The 17729-nt window shown below is 35.3% G+C and overlaps 1 protein-coding gene across 2 annotated transcripts; it reads left to right on the top strand.

Moving 5' to 3' along the window:
• The first annotated feature begins 1540 nt into the window (after positions 1–1540).
• LOC120128894 lies at positions 1541–16661 on the top strand. Of its 2 annotated transcripts, none has more exons than XM_039146503.1 (21): positions 1541–1735; positions 2147–2620; positions 2807–2903; positions 3403–3484; positions 3998–4143; positions 4641–4828; positions 4922–5052; positions 5190–5456; positions 8358–8507; positions 8781–9035; positions 9151–9291; positions 9363–9671; positions 9801–9974; positions 10742–11690; positions 11855–11922; positions 12020–12079; positions 13079–13183; positions 13754–14500; positions 14838–15260; positions 15357–15555; positions 15916–16661. In XM_039146503.1, exons 2-21 carry the CDS (start codon positions 2242–2244, stop codon positions 16362–16364), a joined length of 5319 nt encoding a protein of 1772 aa, XP_039002434.1. In that variant the 5' UTR covers positions 1541–1735; positions 2147–2241; the 3' UTR covers positions 16365–16661. The 2 variants fall into 2 exon arrangements, with proteins under 2 accessions (XP_039002434.1, XP_039002433.1); XM_039146502.1 differs by having other exon boundaries at positions 15913–16661.
• Positions 16662–17729: the final 1068 nt, after the last annotated feature.

Genomic DNA, 17729 nt, shown 5'->3' with positions numbered 1-17729 from the left:
AATGAAAAATTAGTGTTTTTGGGGAAGAAAACATATAAAAAAAAGGGTAAACTAAAATTTTATCCCTAAATTTCTTTGAATTTATAAAATAGTCCGTAATTAGTATTTTATCAAAAGTTCAGAGGTAGTAAAAATTAAACCCTTTCACGTCATCAAACATTTCAGTAACCACATCTTAATTAAAACAAAACAAAAGTGACTACAAATTATGTTTTTTGAATCAAGTGACCATACATTTATAAAACTAAAACAAAAGTGACTAACTCTATAATTTACCCAATTAATAATTAAAATTTATATTTTATAAAATCTTAATTCTAAACTCTAAATTAATTGAATCATGAATCATAAAATATAAAAAATTAAACTTGTAAAATAATCCCCAATAGTACAATTAATTGAGTGTATTTTTTTACTCTGTTATATATCCAATTAATAAATAAGTGCCTTTTAAAAAAATATAAATTATAATATTACTCATTTGTCTTAAAAAAACAACCTAACTTAAAAACAAAATATATATTTGAAGTGTACCTTTATTTTGTATTCACGGTGTGACATGGCCATAAGCAGCATATACGAAAATTAGTAAGAAACGATTGAACATAAGTCAAGCTTAATTACCGCCAAATAATTATATGCTTAATATATAAAAAGTGAATAAATTATATGTGTCATTAAATTTTAATACCTAAAATAATTTTCGTTAAAAATTGATATTTAACGTCTTTTTCGTTATATTTTTAAGTATTTGAATTGTAATTGTCATTAAATTTATTTATTATTTGACACGGGTTAGTCCTATAAAATTTCAAAAAAAATATTTAAAAAAATACTTAACAATTATTATTTTTATAAAAAATCCAAAAAAATTAAATTATAAAAAATAAAAAATCTAAAAAAACTTAATTTTAATCATTTCGCTATCAGCGACCACCACAACAGTCGTCAATCAATTAAAATCTCGACAACATCTAACTGTTGAAACACCCAGCAATTAAACCCCATAATTCAAGCGAGAAGTGCATTAAAAAAAAGATGATTGCAACACCATGATTCCTTTCCTCGTTGATGATTTCGATGATTCTTTATTCATTTGTCGTTGGAGTTCCTAATGAGAAGGAAATATGAAGGGAGAGAAAGTAGAGAAGACGAGAGAAGGAACGCGAGGGAAAGAGATAAGGGAAGAGAGGTCACGACGAAAGTTTCTAAATTTCTTTTAAAATAATATTTTTACTTTTTTAAAAAATAAAAATTTCAGAATAAAAATAATATTATTAGATACTTATTTTTAATATATTTTTTTAAAACAAAAGGCAATTTTAAATATAATAGGCAATCACTTTTTAATAATATTTTTTAAAACAAAAGGCAATTTTAAATATAATAGGCAATCACTTTTATATGAACTATGAAGTCTAACTTATTGAGTACTTGCACACGTGGCAGCATTTAAGACTACAACAAAAAATATATTTTTCCTCCTATAAAAAAACAACACCCCCGTGTTTTCGTACATTGTCTGTGCGATTTTCAAAAAGAAAAAAAAAATACAGTGTCTGTGCGTCTGCCATTGTCAAGATCTCTACAGTTTATATAAACCCTCAATTATTTTCACACAAGGCAGCAAATCAAACATAAGAAATTTCCTCTATTTTCTGTCGGAAATCATTTCGCACTTCTTTTTAGTGTGAGAATTTCCTGTGTTAATGCTCGAAAAGCCATACCAATCGCCGTAAGTTCCTTTCGAATTTTTCTAACTTCGTTTTTTTTTAAATCTGCGTTTTCTGTTGTGGCATTAGCATTTATTTAGCTTTTAAACCATCTAGGATCCGGTTTAAGTGATAAATAGAACGTCTCGGTTTTAGTTTTTCAGTGAACATTTAAAAGAAGAACAATGCATGCATTCCATATTTAAAAAAATACAGCTTTCTAAGTTGAAATAAAGCATTTTAGGTTGATTTGGTTAAGAGTGGTATTAATTTTATAGTTGAGTGTTATGGAGGAGTTTGGAAAAGAACTTGGAAAGAGAAATCAGATAGCCTTGAAGAAGAACTTTCTCTTTTACTTTCTGTTTGTATTTCCTTTTTTTTCTATTCTTTTAAACTTGATTCTTGATCTCATTTTGTTCAATTTATGTTTGCAGTCATGGTCATGGAAAGTAGTGGTGGTTTATCTGGTACCAATGTCGAAGGTAATGGCGCAGACAATTAAAAAATTGCTTCTATTAACGACAATGCTATGACTTCCTTGGCCTCGGCCATGAAGGATTCAAATTGCTCAAGGAGTTCGACCATTGAAATTTCTTTAAACAAACTGACTTCACCAGGCCCTTTGAATAGTGGACCCGCTAAAAGATTTGAGAAGCCTATGTCGGTCAAAAAGGATGGTCACTTTTCATGTCTATCTGTCTCAAAGATGGGTGAAAAACTTTCAGGCTCATTTCGCTATGAGAAAGTTGAGTTGGTGAGTTCTCAGGAAGTATTTATACCACGTGATAGAAACTCCATAAAGAAGCAGGTTGCAGACCCTGAAACTGATACTTCTAATAGGATGAAATGTGATGCTCGTAGTTACAGAGAATGGCTGGGATCAAGAGTTAGAAAAGATAAGGTGTCAGGTAACATTTTCCTTTTCAAAAGAAAAAACGATATTTGTAGTTGTTAGCTCATTGAATTCCATTGGTGTGTACTGATGATCTCAGTTCTCTACATATAGACATTACAAATGGAAAGGAATCTTTATTTTTCTAAGATAGCTAATTTGCCTACCATTATCTGTTCTTTAACTTGGTAATCTTCTTCAGGGTCCCATAGGAAACAGAGTGGCAATAATTCTGAGGCTTGCAAGAAAGTCAAGGGGGCAGTCGTCGAGGGTAATCTTTCATGCTCTAAAAGGCGGAGGTAATCTTGTTAATTACTTTCTATTTCTGAAATATGCAACTTGTTTTGTACTTATTGCTTACATCATCAGAGGATGCAAAACCATATTTTTTGTTCCATTGCTAGTGATGGGAAAGGTATTATAATACTGCAAAATTTAGGATAGATGCAAATCATGCAAGTATTCTACAAGGGCCGTATCTACAAGCTCTATCTGTCTGTCTTCATTTTTTGTTGGTAATAAAAGGGGAACTGTGTTTAACAGGCGGCCATCATATATCCTTCACTTTTCTTAAAGCATTTATTGTTCATCTTACTTTAAATTGCTTAAATTAAATCCCTATGCTTCATTTTGTTAGTTTGGCTACTTCCATTTTGGTTGATTTGTTGTCTTAAAAGTTCACCAGTATTGTTAATGTATGTGTATAATTTTTGAGAAACTTGATGATGATAATTTATAGACATTTTTTCATAGATTGGTGGCAATCGGTGATTATTAATATTCTCTTTACATTTGAAGGGTGGATTTTGATTCGGCACAACAATGTTACTCTGGGAATGCAGAACCAGGGAACAGATTGCATGCTGCCTTTCCTACTCAGGTAGATCTGCTTCAAAGTTTTCAACTTCTATGTTTCTTCTTTTCTTTTTTCACATCATAAATACCTTATATTTTACAATTGGTGGTGCCCAGCTTTCCATTTGTGTTGCTTGCATGCTGTACCTGTATGGTGTTTAGCTTCAAAGTAAGAGCTTTTTGTAGATGTTTAAGCAATTCTGAAAGAACCTTTTGCTTTTAGAAGTTCTTAATGGTGAATGATTTGTATGCAATAACACGAGGAATGAGATCCTTAAAGAAATCATATTCATTTTTGTGTATTTTACAAATATTTTTTTTTCTTGCAAATTTCTTTGGACTGTTTTAACTGATGCAAGTGCTAAAATAGAGGTACTAACTTGTATGTAAGACGTCCTTATACAGAGCAATTTTTGTTAACTTCTTTAGTTTTCTAATTATCTTTTGTTCCCCTCAAAATTTTCTCTCCATTGACATTTCTGCTGGCTCAATTTGCTTAAAGTTCATTATTCTTCCTATTTCTTATCCATTATGCCAGGATGGAAAGGAATCACTTACTGAGCTTAATATGGATCAAACTGAAGAACGAACCAGTGATGTGTTAGACAAAGAATCTCAGTTTGAAATTTTAACTGGCGATGGACATAGTGTATGTTTGACCTGTATGCGTGGGGGAAAGCTTTTGTGAGTAATTCATTGCAGTTAGTCTCTTCTTGATATCTTATTGGGTTGCATGTGAATGGTCCCAATCGGGGGAGGTGAATATGCTGGATGGTTTTTATTGAATGGTTTTCTTTATATTCATCTTGCAATCTTTTGCAGTTTGGTCATGGATTATTTGAGCAGAGTGATAAATGCAGATGGCTGCTAAAATTTATTTTTCTTTTCTTTAATGTAACATTTTCTTGTTCCTAAGTGCTGCCTATCCCTCCCCTCTATAACCTTCTTATCTTTTTCTTAATCCTTTCTAAACTATTTTGATTAGTTAATATAATACAATTGTTTTGTAAAATTTAGTCTTGGTTCATGCAAAGTGTTCCGCTTTATTGGGGTTTTATTCTCACATTTTTACAGTTAATTGGTTTTAAAATTATTGTGTTATCTTTCCTTTCATAAGTGTATCTTCTGGCTATATTTCAACTGCATCTTAGTAATGTTGAATCACAATTGTTAAATTTCAGGTCTTGTGTTGGGAAAGGGTGCAAAAGAAAGTACCACCCTTCATGTCTTGTTCCTGCTCTTAGTAATTATCCTCCTGGATTTTGGCACTGTATTTGGTGTGTTGAAAAGAAGAAAGAACTTGGAGTGCACTCTGTTTCTGAAGTAATGTCCATTTGGGATGCTAGAGAGGTCATTTCTGATGCTAAAGGTACCATGCATTACTCTCCACATTTATAATTAGTTGATACAGTACGTGTAAGAATTCAATTTCTGCAATGATTTGTTGGTTCTATGGTGTTAGAAATGCAGAGCGAGAAACAATACTTGGTAAAGTACCGAGGTCTAGCTCATGTTCACAACCGCTGGATTCCTGAAAAAGAGCTGCAGTCTGAGGCTTCCACATTTGTTACAGAATATAATAGAAGAAATCAGGTTCCTAGTAGTTTTTCATCTTTAACTTCAATGGTCACAAATGGAGAATGAGATGCATATTTTTCCTAGTTTTGTGGAAAGAACAATACTAATGTGTTCCCTTTCCTTGTGCAACGTGTGGGGGGTATTTTTTTCAGGCGATCAGGTGGAAATCAGAATGGACTATTCCAAATCGTTTCTTGCAGAAGAGAAAGTTATTGTTTCCTACAAATTCTGGTGACAATGATTTAGATTGCACTTATGAGTGGCTAGTGAAATGGACCGGCCTTGGTTATGAGCACGCTACATGGGAGTTGGAGAGTTCTTCATTTATGATGTCATCTGAATCTATGAAGCTCATAAGAGATTTTGAAATTCGGCACCAAATGTCGGAAGGATTGTCTTCCAAATCTGAAGAAGAGGAGGTGCTACTAAATATATAAAAACTGACATTAGATTAAAATTGTACTTATTTACTTGTTGCATATTTTTTGTCCTTCTCTTAGGTCTTAGATAATGCTACATGTTTTCTTTCATACAATGCCTTTCCATGTCTGAGCCTTTTTTTCTATAACTAGTTCATAGGTCTTACTAAGTAAAAGTATGTGAATTGGAATGCAGAAGCTAGTCGAATTAATTATGGGGAAATCATTGTGAACTTGGAGTAAAGTTTTTTGGGATTTGCTTTGCTTGATAGCTGTTGCAATGCCATCTCTCTCTTGGTTATGAGTGGTTTTAAATGTAGATAATGCTAGAAAATTTTCCCTGCTCCCTCCACTTTTGTTCTGATCTTTGGTTTCTCTATGTGCTTGTTGGTTTGGTCATTTGATTGGAATTTAAAATTTAATTTTATCCTCAATTCGGGATGGTAAAAATTGTATAACAGCTAGATGGGATCGGATGCTATCAATTAGGTTACAGAACTTAATTACTTCTAAGATCCTTCCATATTGATTGTTAAGAGGTAATTCTGTGAGGTCAAGTGAAAGTCCTTTATCATCCAGGCGTTTGGAAAATTGCTCAGCTAAAGCATCTTTAGACTGTCAATCACATGCTGTAAGGAATGACGTAAATGGAAGATCTCCTTCACAAGGTGGGAATTTTAGAACTGAGATGCTTCCTTCAGCAAAGGCAAAACCAGCCCGTTCTGAAGCTGATGATCACCATGGAATAAAAAAGATCACGAAGGGGTACTCCAATGAAAAATCTTCTGAAGTAGCGAGAGGGAGAAGAAATGGTTATCAAAATTGGTGGAAGGAAGGTCATACAAATGGTAGTAATAGGTGTAGAAGTGGATACATCTCGTTATTCATTGAGAACCTACCGGAGAAGATCCATTGGAAGAGACTCGAATCTTTATTTAGCACTTACGGTCATGTTATTGATGCATTCATTCCTAACAAAAAGAATTCGAAAGGAGGCCGCTTTGGGTTCATTCGCTTTGCAACTATTGAAGAAGCAAGGAAAGCGATTTCAAGCATGAATGGCGTTCATATTTACGACAGCAGAATTAGAGTCTCTTTGGCTAAATATAAACCCCGACAGTCTTACTGGCGAAAGTCCTCGAAGGTTGTTCAACGTAAGTCTGGGATGGAAGAGATTCCGAGGATTAAACACTGTGAAGTTGAGGGAGTTGTGGACGAAGAGAAACTTCACGTGTTAAGTAATTGTCTTGTGGGGTGGTGCAAGAACTTTATCAAGATTGGTAATCTTGCTAACCAAATACAAGCCAAAGGACTAGCGGGTTTCACACTTATGAGAGCTGCTGGAAATGTAGTTCTAATGGTTTTTGAAGATTCTAATTCGTTGAGAAACGTAAAGGATGATAAGTTAGAGACTCTTGCAAAATGGTTTTCCAAAGTGGAAACTTGGTCTGAGAGCCTTATGGTAGAGAGCCGGCGTGTTTGGCTAGTTTGCGAAGGTATTCCTTTTCACGCTTGGAATTGGGATACTTTCAAAAACATAGCTACTAAGTGGGGCAAGTTAATAGCAATTGATAACAGTTGTGAGTTTCCTTCGTCTTTTGATCGGGCGAAAATCCAAATACTCACAAATGCTCAAGGGAGAATTAATGAGTTGTTTGAGTTGAAGGTCGGGGATCATTTATTCAAAATCTTGGTGCATGAAGTTGATCCTTCCTTCAAACCTAATTCTTGGGTTCCCGAAGATTGCGATATATCTTTAGAACTTGATCCTCCAATTGGATTGTGATTGTTCGGCAGCTGTATTCAGAGGCGTTTTTAAGTTTGTGGTTGTAATTGTTGGTTTTTTTGGCTATGTTATCTTACATCTTGAGGTGTATTTTACAAATGGGGTTATTGTTTTAGGGGCTTTTTGTTTGACGATGTAAGATTTCTAGGTAATATGGTTTGTATTGGTGTTTATTCCCGTATGTGGGTTTGGTGTTACCTCATGTACTTGGTATTCTATTTAATAAAATATGAGGTACTCTTTTCTCCCTTCCAATGTTCTACAACATACTTCTCAGTATGTGGAAGAATATGAAGGGAGTTTTTAATGAGATCTCCAAATTCTATCAAAAAAAAAAAAAGATGTTGACTATATCTTTCATTGAGGTTCCTGGGTCGTTAGGGTTTCTGAAAAGCAGGATAATAAAGTAATAACATGAGCATGCTTTTCTAGTGTGATTGGCGCACTTTGAGCTTGTGCTTTATGTAACTTCCTAGTAGGCAACTGACTTGAAAAAACCTCTTCTGTCTCTGGTAGTCATCAGGATCTGGTTATTTGAGTGGAAGAAGTTGAATCTTGAATTACTTTGTGAATTGCATGATCAAGTGTTGGTGTTTGAGACGAATACTTTATTTCAATTAAAATCATTTGTCCACACAAATCAAGGCGTAATTAATCAAGGGTGGAGAGAATAGTTTATAAAAACTTCAATTTCGAGTATGGAAGAGGACTATAAATGCCCATTTAGCTTACTTTAACTTCATTCAAGTCTAATAAAAGACCTTCAATGAAGTCAATTTTTGTATGTTTACTCTCGGACAGTTAAAATCTGTTGTTGGTTAAATGAACTCATGCAAAGTAAGACTTTGTGCATGTTTGTTTAATATTCATGCCTGCTTGATTCTTATCATGGTTATTGCTCTATACCAGGCCTAAAATGTCTTATTCTTTGGCAGTATGCCGCTGTTCTTTAGACATATGAGCTTGTGTTTCACTCCATAACATCATTTTGTGTTTGTGTACACTTACCTATTTCGTTACTGGTGATGTTTGTTATTCTGTATCAGGCCTTAAATTGTTTGAATATTCTAGTTTTGCATTTAGGATTTACTGAAAACAATTTGCTGATTCTGCAGAAGGAGAAATGCAGCTTTATTGAGCTATCAAAGTTGGCTTTTGGAGTTCCATCTGGAGACTATGACCATTATCTGAGTTATGTCAATAAGCTTCTTGCGCATCGGCGCAAAAATAAGAATGCTGTTGTCTATGATAATCATGTGGATCAGGTAGATGATTGTTTAACTTCACATCTAAGCTCCTTTCACTCTCAATTGTTGTTGATATTTTCTTTTGCGATTTTATACTTTAAATCATAGGCTGAGTTTCCATTTCCCTCCATCTTGTGTTACTTGGGTGGATATGAGTTCATATATAACTTAAAATTTGCCGATTCCCTATCTCTCTCAGACACACACTGATCCTTACACCTGGTCCCACATGCACCTGCACACAAATGTATTATGATTGGAAGTAATGACCAACTAAACATCATTTTTCAGGAGCGGATTATAAAAGTGATTTTATTTGTCTTGTCATTGCAATTATCCGCACGAAGACCTTTTCTGATAATCTCAAGGTCAACTACTCTTTCTGTTTGGGAATCTGAGTTCTTAGATGTGGCATCATCTGCCAATATAATAGTTTATAAAGGGTGCAAAGATGTTCGGAGTAGTATCAGATCCTTGGAATTCTACAATGAAAATGGTTCTATTATGTTTGAGATACTTCTATCCGCTTCTAATGTTGTTGCCGAGGTACTTTTTTTAAATTCTCCTTTCCATATTATTTCTTGTCACAACTAATGGACTTTCTTGGATAAAGGAGATAATCACAGGAAATGCTTTTATTTGTTTGTGTGGTTACATTCAGGACCTAGAAATGCTAAAGTGCATAAGATGGGGAGCTATTGTAATTGATGAGTGCCAAAGGCCTGGAATGTCTAGATATTTTGAACAGATCAAAAGTCTAAGAGCTGATATGAAGCTTCTTCTTGTCAGTGGTAAAATCAAGGTATATTTAAATGTATAACCAATCTTTTCTTTAGAATCTCAGATGTACTCATTTGCTGCTCACATTTTCAGGATTGCTCAGCTGATTATCAGAGTATGCTGTCTATATTTGATTCTGGACATGGGCTAAGCAGTGATAATGTGATGATTGACTCCAATACTGATGTATGCAAACTAAAAGAAAGATTTTCTCGTTATTTTGCATTTGAGTGCAAGTCAAGCTCCTCTAGGTTTGCTGAGTACTGGGTTCCAGTCCAGCTTTCTTATCTGCAACTTGAGCAGTATTGTGATACAGTGCTTTCAAACTCAAGCCTTCTTTCTTCATCCTTGAAAATTGATCAAGTCGATGCTCTTCGTGAGCTTATTATTTCGTTTAGGAAGGTTGGCTTAACCAGACTATGGCAGTCAGTGTTAGCTGCTGTTTTGCACTTTGTTATTTACTATTATTATTTACTGTGCTTATTGTTGTGGACAATATGATACCATGTTCGTTCTTTTTTATTATTGCAGTGCTGTGATCACCCATATCTTCTTGATCAATCTTTGCAAGTTATTGCAACAAAAGGTCTCGCTGCAGAAGAGAATTTGGATGTTGGAATCAAAGTGAGTGGAAAACTGCAAATTCTTGATAAAATCCTTCTGGAGACTAAAGCCAGGGGCCTACGAGTATTAATCCTTTTTCAGGTAGACTGCCAGATTGCACTTTTCTGGGGTAGAGGTTGGTCATAGAGTTCATTCATTGAAGTTTCATACATTAATCGTTTGCGGTTGTCATTTGGTTTTCTGGTTCTTGTAAGGGGTGTATTGCTGAGTTGTAATTCTGTTGTAATTCTACTTATGTTTAATGAAATCCTAAGGCACTCTTTTTCCTCCTTCCGCTAATTAAGGAGCTTTTCTACGAGCTCCATTAATCAAGAAGGTGGTTTTTAACGAGGCCTTCAAATCTTATCAAAAAAAAATTTCATACATTAAAAGCTTCCTTGATTGTGCCAGGATCATGACATTTTATTTGGAGGGTGTTTATCAGCAATTATTCTAAACTTCTTTCTAGTTCATAGTTTAAATTTATAAACTATTGCTTCATGTGCGTGATTAGGATTTGCCTCATTAATCCTTTTATGGATGATGTAGAATGTACTTCATTTCCTGAAAATTGATGGAGCCATTTAACCCGACAACAAATTGCTAGATGAGTATATTAATGACTTCCATTTCAAGATTTTAAGGATTTGTAGTCAGCATATGTTCCCTCTGTAGGTCAATGTTTAGGGTTGCAATTGGATTGCAGGAAGTTAAGTAACTCGTTATTTTGAGAATTGGTGGCTGCTTGGTTTTTTATGGATGAAATTTGTGTTTAATACTTATTATTGATTTTTTCTTTCTTAATTTCATTTTCCTAGTGTTCTTAATTAACCTTTCCAATGGTTTCATTTAAAATTTATAATGTGCAGGCAGTTGGTTGTTCTGGAAGAGACTCAGTTGGAAATATTCTGGATGACTTCCTCTGTCAAAGATTTGGTAAGTACTCTTACGTTCGCATTGATGGTGGAGGATATGCCATTTCAAAGAAAAAAGCTGTTGTAAATTTGTTTAACACTAAAGAAAGTGGCAGACAGTTTCTTTTGCTTGAAGATCGTGCTTGCCTTTCAAGCATTAAACTTTCAGCAGTCGATGTTGTCGTTATGTTTAATAGTGATTGTAAGCCGCAGAATGACATAAAGGCCCTGCACAGGATCTCGATTAGTTCACAATCTGAGCAGCTTAAAGTGTTCCGCTTGTATTCAGCTTTTACTGTTGAAGAAAAATTTCTGATCCTTGCCAAGAATGGTACAAGTCTAGATGGCAATATACAAACTCTAAGTAGGAACAGCTGCCTTAAATTGCTAAGTTGGTGTGCTTCTCATCTATTAAATAAGCTTGATGACTTTCATGACTGTAGTAAGTCGGTCTCAGTTTCAAATGTTTCTTGTGAACAGTCATTTCTGAATGCTGTATTGTTAGAGTTGCTAACCCAATTACCTTGCAATGGTGAAAGCAATCACGCTGCCAAGTGTTCATTTATTACAGAAGTACCTTTGAATGTTGTCTATGATGGAAATATTTCTTTATTTGGCGAAAAAGAGATAGGTTCAATGAACTACCAATCATCCGTGATTTCCTTGATAAAACTTCTTGAAGGAAAGCGTCCACAATGGAAATTGTTATCCAAGTCATCTTCAAGAAACCGAAAGAAGGTTCAATATTTTGATAACCCCCCTACAAAATCTGAATCTGAAGATGGGGATGTTGTGAAGAAAAGCCAGATAGCAGTCAACAGCATCGATGATCATACATATCCAACATGGAAGCTCAAGGGCAAAAGAAACGTAACTCTTGTGAACAAGAAAAGAAAGCTTGCTGGTATGAACAAATTCCTCTGCAATGTTAGTTGGTTTTCAATGTTTTAAGGGTTAAGATTCCTGTTTTGTGGAAAATGATGAAAGCAATATGGTTGTTGCAAGAAAAAAAAATCAAAACTTTGGTGTCCATTTTCAGTTTTCTGAAGCTAACCTTTCTGTCCACAGCTGCTTCTGACAGCGCAAGTGAGAAAAATTTTCCTTGCCCAACAGATGGTAGGAAAGATGTAAAGCAGGTAAATAATTACTAGTGGTTCCTTCTTTGCTCAATGATGCTAAAAGGACTATTTAAACTGAACTTGATTTTGAGAAATGAAATGTATAACGTGGCAGAGCAATCAATTGTTGCTGAAGCTTGGGATCTCAAAACTTTGTGAAGTTCTGCTACTCCCAGTACAGTACACTCTCTATAACTTTAATATTGTTCATATAGATTTCTTCTTGACAGATTTTATATAGATTTGCATTAACCTTCCGTGTTAGATTTTCAGAAATAAAAGTAATTGTTGAAATTCTTTATTTAACTGGACACTTCCTCTTTGCTTCTGTTAAGTATTATATTTTCCCATCCTATGTTGTGTTAGCATAAAAAATTGGTACCAAGGTGATTAAGGTTAGGAGGATGCTAGCAATGATTAGCTCAAAATGTAAATCTGTTAAATTTTAGTAGTCTCTAATGCACAATATAGAGCACCGTGTAAGCTGCTTCTGGTATTGCAATTATTTGCTTGGATCACCTATTGCCCTAGGTTAAGGAAAGGCTGACATGAAGAATCTTATATACGGGGAAAAAATCTTTGGATGAATCAAATTTTTGTCATTGAATATTTTTCTGAAATGGAATGGCAATTTAAAATAAATTGCATCACTATTTTCTCTGATATACCTACAGAGTAGGACAAGGGAAAGGTAGCGGAGTTTGAAAATAATGTCTTAAAATGGGATTGAAAGCTGGTTAACTTTTCTATCTGGCAGATGGCTTACATCATAATAAGCGAAAAGGATTACTATTTGCCTGTCTTGTATGGGTTCCTGGAATTATTCCATTGTTTCTTTGGTGTGAATTCTAACCTGAAAGATCTTACTTTAACAGAGGTCTTCTGCTGCGGTGTCTCCCTTGGAGAGAAGAAGGTCTTATGTTTTAAATAGCTTATATAGGTTTTCCTATAATAAATGATCTTCCCTGTATATACAAATCCCAAAATATCCTTTTTCATTAATAAAAAGAAATCATGCAAATCAGACTGGCAAATAGATTAAGTAAATAAATGTGGCTCTGAACATTTAGCCATTGTAGTTTCCTGTATCTAAAAGGTAGGAGTGCAGGCTTCTTCCCCCCCCCCCCTAAATTTAATGGAGTTTTGGAAAGTTACATATTGACCTTAACTGCAGGAGAATGTCAGGGGCACTGCAGTGGCATTTCTTGAGTACATAATGCAAGATTATGATGTCACCTGCGAATCAGTTTCTTCATTGCAGGCATATCAAATATCTCTGGTTAGAATAATCCTGAAACTTCGTTTAACATGTTTCCCTTTTTGTATGAATGATTATTCAACATGTTTCCTATATATAAGCATCTTGTCTCTTTCTCTCTAGTTTGCTTCTTACTTTGACTTTGTAAAGGGACGTGTTGCATCCTGAAAATGTTAAGGTCCATAATGTGTACTTTTCTTTAAGAGTTTTCAACAAACCTCCTGCTTCCTTTGATTGATTACATTTAATCTGTAAGGAATTTCATCCTCTGATTATTTAAATTATATTCAGAAAATCCACCCTTGCTGCCAAACAGGAGCCTGTTAATGATGGAACGCTTGACAATTTCCCAAACATTTAGCTTATAAAAACCCGTCTTTTGCTTCTTTTTCCCATTTGGACTCTTGTCTCCGCCCTTTTTGTGTCTTGTTTTCCTTATTCATGTCTCTAATTTTCTGTATCAGTTGCTTCTTTTCATATTTTGCTGAACTTAAGGAGTTTTTGCATTCATTGCCTGTGTGCTTCCTGTTGCAAGCATGTTTCATATTCGTTGAGCATAATATTTGCTGACAAACTACCTATAATTTGTAGTGTTGGACGGCTGCTGATTTGTTGAAATATAAGCTGAATCACAAAGAGTCAATTGCACTTGCAAAACAACAATTAAATTTGGATTGTGGGTATGAAGAGGTAGAATATGTTTACTCCAAGTTGCAGAGTGTTGCAAAGTTGGCACAGTGTTCTGAGAAAATAAAGGGTTACAAGAAGTCAAATTGTTCAAATAGAGTTCTCAAAAAACCCAAAAGTATTGTGCATAAAATTATACCATCTACTCTTATTAGCTGTAATCAAAGTGGAACTGTAAAAAGTGCATCATCTCCCGATCCTGATGAATCTCTCACAGAAAAGAAAATATCCAGTCTACATATGAAAATAGTAGCTGATCAGTTTGGATCTGATTCAGAGCTTGATTGTTCCAGTGGTCAACCTGAAGATCATGTCCTTGTATCAGATTCTCAACAACACCAAAGTCCTATTAGACTGATAGATGAGAAATCTGTATCAGAACCTTCTGAAATTCCCCAAGCTCAATATAAAGTGTTGGGTATAGGCAATGACCTTATGAAGACTACCGATACTGCCAAATCCCATGAAAGAAGTGGTGAAACAGAACCAGTGACCTCAGAAAGAGTAACCGTTTCTAAGGTTGGTCAGCATGATAATGCAGCTACTCATCTTCCTGGGAACCTGAATACTTTGGAGTTTACTGGAACTGGTGAATCCTTGGTAGAGGCTGATGTTAACGCCAATGAATCAAATTCATTGTTGTGCCAAGAGGTAAGTAAAGGTTCAATAACTAGATTTATTTGGCATGCTTCAATTTTCTATGTACTTCTATCCAACTCCCTCTATTAAGAAAAAAAAGAAAAAGTAATAGTCATCAATATAGTTTTTGGAAAAAATCATTGATAAACAATGCTCCTCCCCCTCCCTCCTCCATGCTCAGGGAGAGAAAAACGACTGGTGAATTGAGGTCATGATTAGGCGTTACATATCTCTAGAGATTATACTCATTTAGTTCTGGTCATGTAAAAGTTTACTGTTCCAACATATATATTTTAAGATAAATAGTGCCTCTATTTACTAATTGTTCTGATCTAATCTCAAATGGCAGACAACCCTCTCCTGTCAACTTCCTGTAAGGTCATCTTCCTCTGAAAGCAATATATCCACTATACCTGCACCTGAGGTAGAGCATCAACTCAGCGGCGATCAGCATGCTTTTAGTCAAGAGGCTGTGGTTCCAAGCCACCCATCCTTAGAGGTTCCACTGGATGAACCATCGGGTGCTCCGGCTATGTATTTGGTTGAGATGCCACGGCAGCCATCTGAAAGTAGATCTGTGCTTGAAAATGAAACATGCCTTGAGAACCAAAGGAGATCAACTACCCTGTTACAATCTCCAAATGAGCTTCCCTGTCAATTAAATACAGTGAGACCCGTGACACAGCAGCCTTCTTGCTTGAACCCACTTCGAATTGAGCTGGGGAAAATACAAAAGTTTAAAGAGCAAACCTTGAAGATACATGAAGATAAGGTTTGTTCGATATGAATTCAATTATTTATTTTTTAATTTCACTTTTAGTCAACTAAATTATGTGAGGCATTGCACATCTTATTCCCCATTGAGCAGATACTACAGCTGAAGTATGAGCGTGATAAAGAGATAGAAGAAATACATAAAAAGTATGACATGCTCCTTCAAAATGCTCAGATGGCATTCAAGCAAAAGGAACAGGATTTTGAGAGTTATTGCAGAAAAGTTAACTCAAATCACTTATTGGCAGAAGCACTGATGTTTTATCTGAATGACAAAGCTGTTGGATTACCAGGTAAAGAGCGTGATGGAAACCCTAACATGATGCAACTACGGGATACAAGAATTCTGGCCATAACTATAAATTTCCTACTTTTAATCAACAACTAATGATAGAAGTGTAATTCAAATAGAATTCGGGTCACAAAAATTCTAATATAACCCTAACATGATGCAACTAGTTTAGCATTAAAAGTTTCACATGCCCTTTTAAATTAGAGGGAGATACGTTCATCTTTACAGTTATGATTGCATATTTGCATGAATTTACTTTTATTCTCAAATGTGTTGAGACAATATCTTTGTGGGCATATAAAACAATATGGGGTGCTATTTCCTTCATCTTGTGTTTGACAACATTTTGTTTTTGTAGTAGACAATTTCATGGGTCGATTGATTGACCAACCTATTTCAATGCTCGAGCCACCAATTGAGCCATCCTTGACAAGCCTAGGTGCAGCTCCACTTGTGAAAATGACTAACCATCAGCCATCTGCTGTTGCACTGGATTCCAGTTCCGCTATCCATGGTGTACAAAGCAACTGGGTTGGCATTAGAGCAGCAGCCCCACACCTTGGAGCCTTAAATCTTCCATCCATGTTGACCCCACATCATATGTCATATTCACAGGGAAGGATGCTCAATCAACGATCAGAAAGTAATGGACCGATGATTCCAGTAGCACCCGGGTTTGCTTCAGAACCATGCTATATTCATCCTCCAACAGCTGCAGACTTGCCAGGTTTGGTTAATAGTTATGTTCCACCACTTGAACCAAGTGCGGTTATTAACAATCATGCTCGTTCTGACCTGCAAATCAGTTAGACGTCAACATACATTCAGTTCTACTTCTTCCTGACACAAGCGAACAAACTGCTTCTCCTTTAGTCCCTACTGCTGCTTTTGATGCTGAAACTGTTGGTTTATCATTCATAGGACAGTTGATAAACCTTGGGGTGATGCAACTCCATATTGCAAAATCGCATTGGGTTTCTTTTCAAGGAAGTGTTAACCCTAACTACTCTTTTGAATGCTTAGAATTTACTTAGTCATACAAGCTTGAAGAAGGATTGATTCGGTATTGTATATAACTGTGACAAAGGTAATCAAGTCGGAAAAATTATCTCACAATTCCCTCTCTGAGGAATCAAGTCGGCAAAAGTTATCTTCCCGAATTATACATTACTTAATCATACAATTTACTTCTGTTGGACTGTTCATCCTCAAACTTATATATATTATATAAAAATATTTTAGTAAATATACCATGATGGGTCGGAACAAGTCTAAAAAATTTATAATAAACTCATCTAAATCCTCTATTTTAAAAAAAATGACCGCCGAATCAGGACAGACAGAATTTTCATCCCTAATAATACGTTATGGTTGAGAAAAAAAATGAAAATCCGTTTACACTATATTATTTAGAAGATTTATGATTAAAAAATTAAAAAAAATTATTATTTAAACTGATCACGATTTGTTATTTAATTTTTTATTTTTTTTATTAAAGTAAGTATCTTTAAAAATAATAAACTTTTAGGAAAAAATAAAATTAAAAACTTCGAAATTTTATGAAATAATGTAAATTTAGGGTTTTTTTTTTATCAAATTAAAGTCCCAAAATTAAAACCCAAAAATCAAATCAATTGTCTAAATGAAAATCAGCTCGATAATACATATAACAAACAGCCAGTTTAATCCATCAAGGGTAACCAACTTAATGGTTATGTTAGGAAACCACAGTAATTTGATCACCCAATGCCGGGGGCTAAACTCTCGACATAACGTTTTCGAACAAATTATTTCACGAGATAATACTCTCTTAAGATTAATTGCTCAAATAGGGTGAAATCTACATTGTTGGCTGTAGGTCGCCATGCCTTCCGTAGGTCGCCATGCCTTCCGGGCAACCTACTACGTGGCCAGCCATGCACGTCCCCAAGCATAGGTCGACATGCCCTCCGGGCGACCTTGTAGGTCGCCATGCACTCCGGGAGACTTTGTAGGTCGCCATGCACTCCCTCATGCTCCTCGCGTGATTCCTCTTGCCCTCGGATGCCCTCGCATAGCTCGCTCGGATAGCCTCGGTCGGATGGTATCGGATGCCCAACGTGTTGGAACGTGCATGGCACATGCAATCTCTCTCATAGCTCGCCGGGAAGACATGGCGACCTACGGCCAACACTG

The sequence above is a fragment of the Hibiscus syriacus genome, unplaced genomic scaffold (assembly GCF_006381635.1).
Source record: "Hibiscus syriacus cultivar Baekdansim isolate YM2019G1 unplaced genomic scaffold, ASM638163v2 tig00110482_pilon, whole genome shotgun sequence".
NCBI lineage: Eukaryota > Viridiplantae > Streptophyta > Magnoliopsida > Malvales > Malvaceae > Hibiscus > Hibiscus syriacus.
Note: the sequence above shows the minus strand (reverse complement) of the source record. Positions and strands in the feature narration are given on the sequence as shown.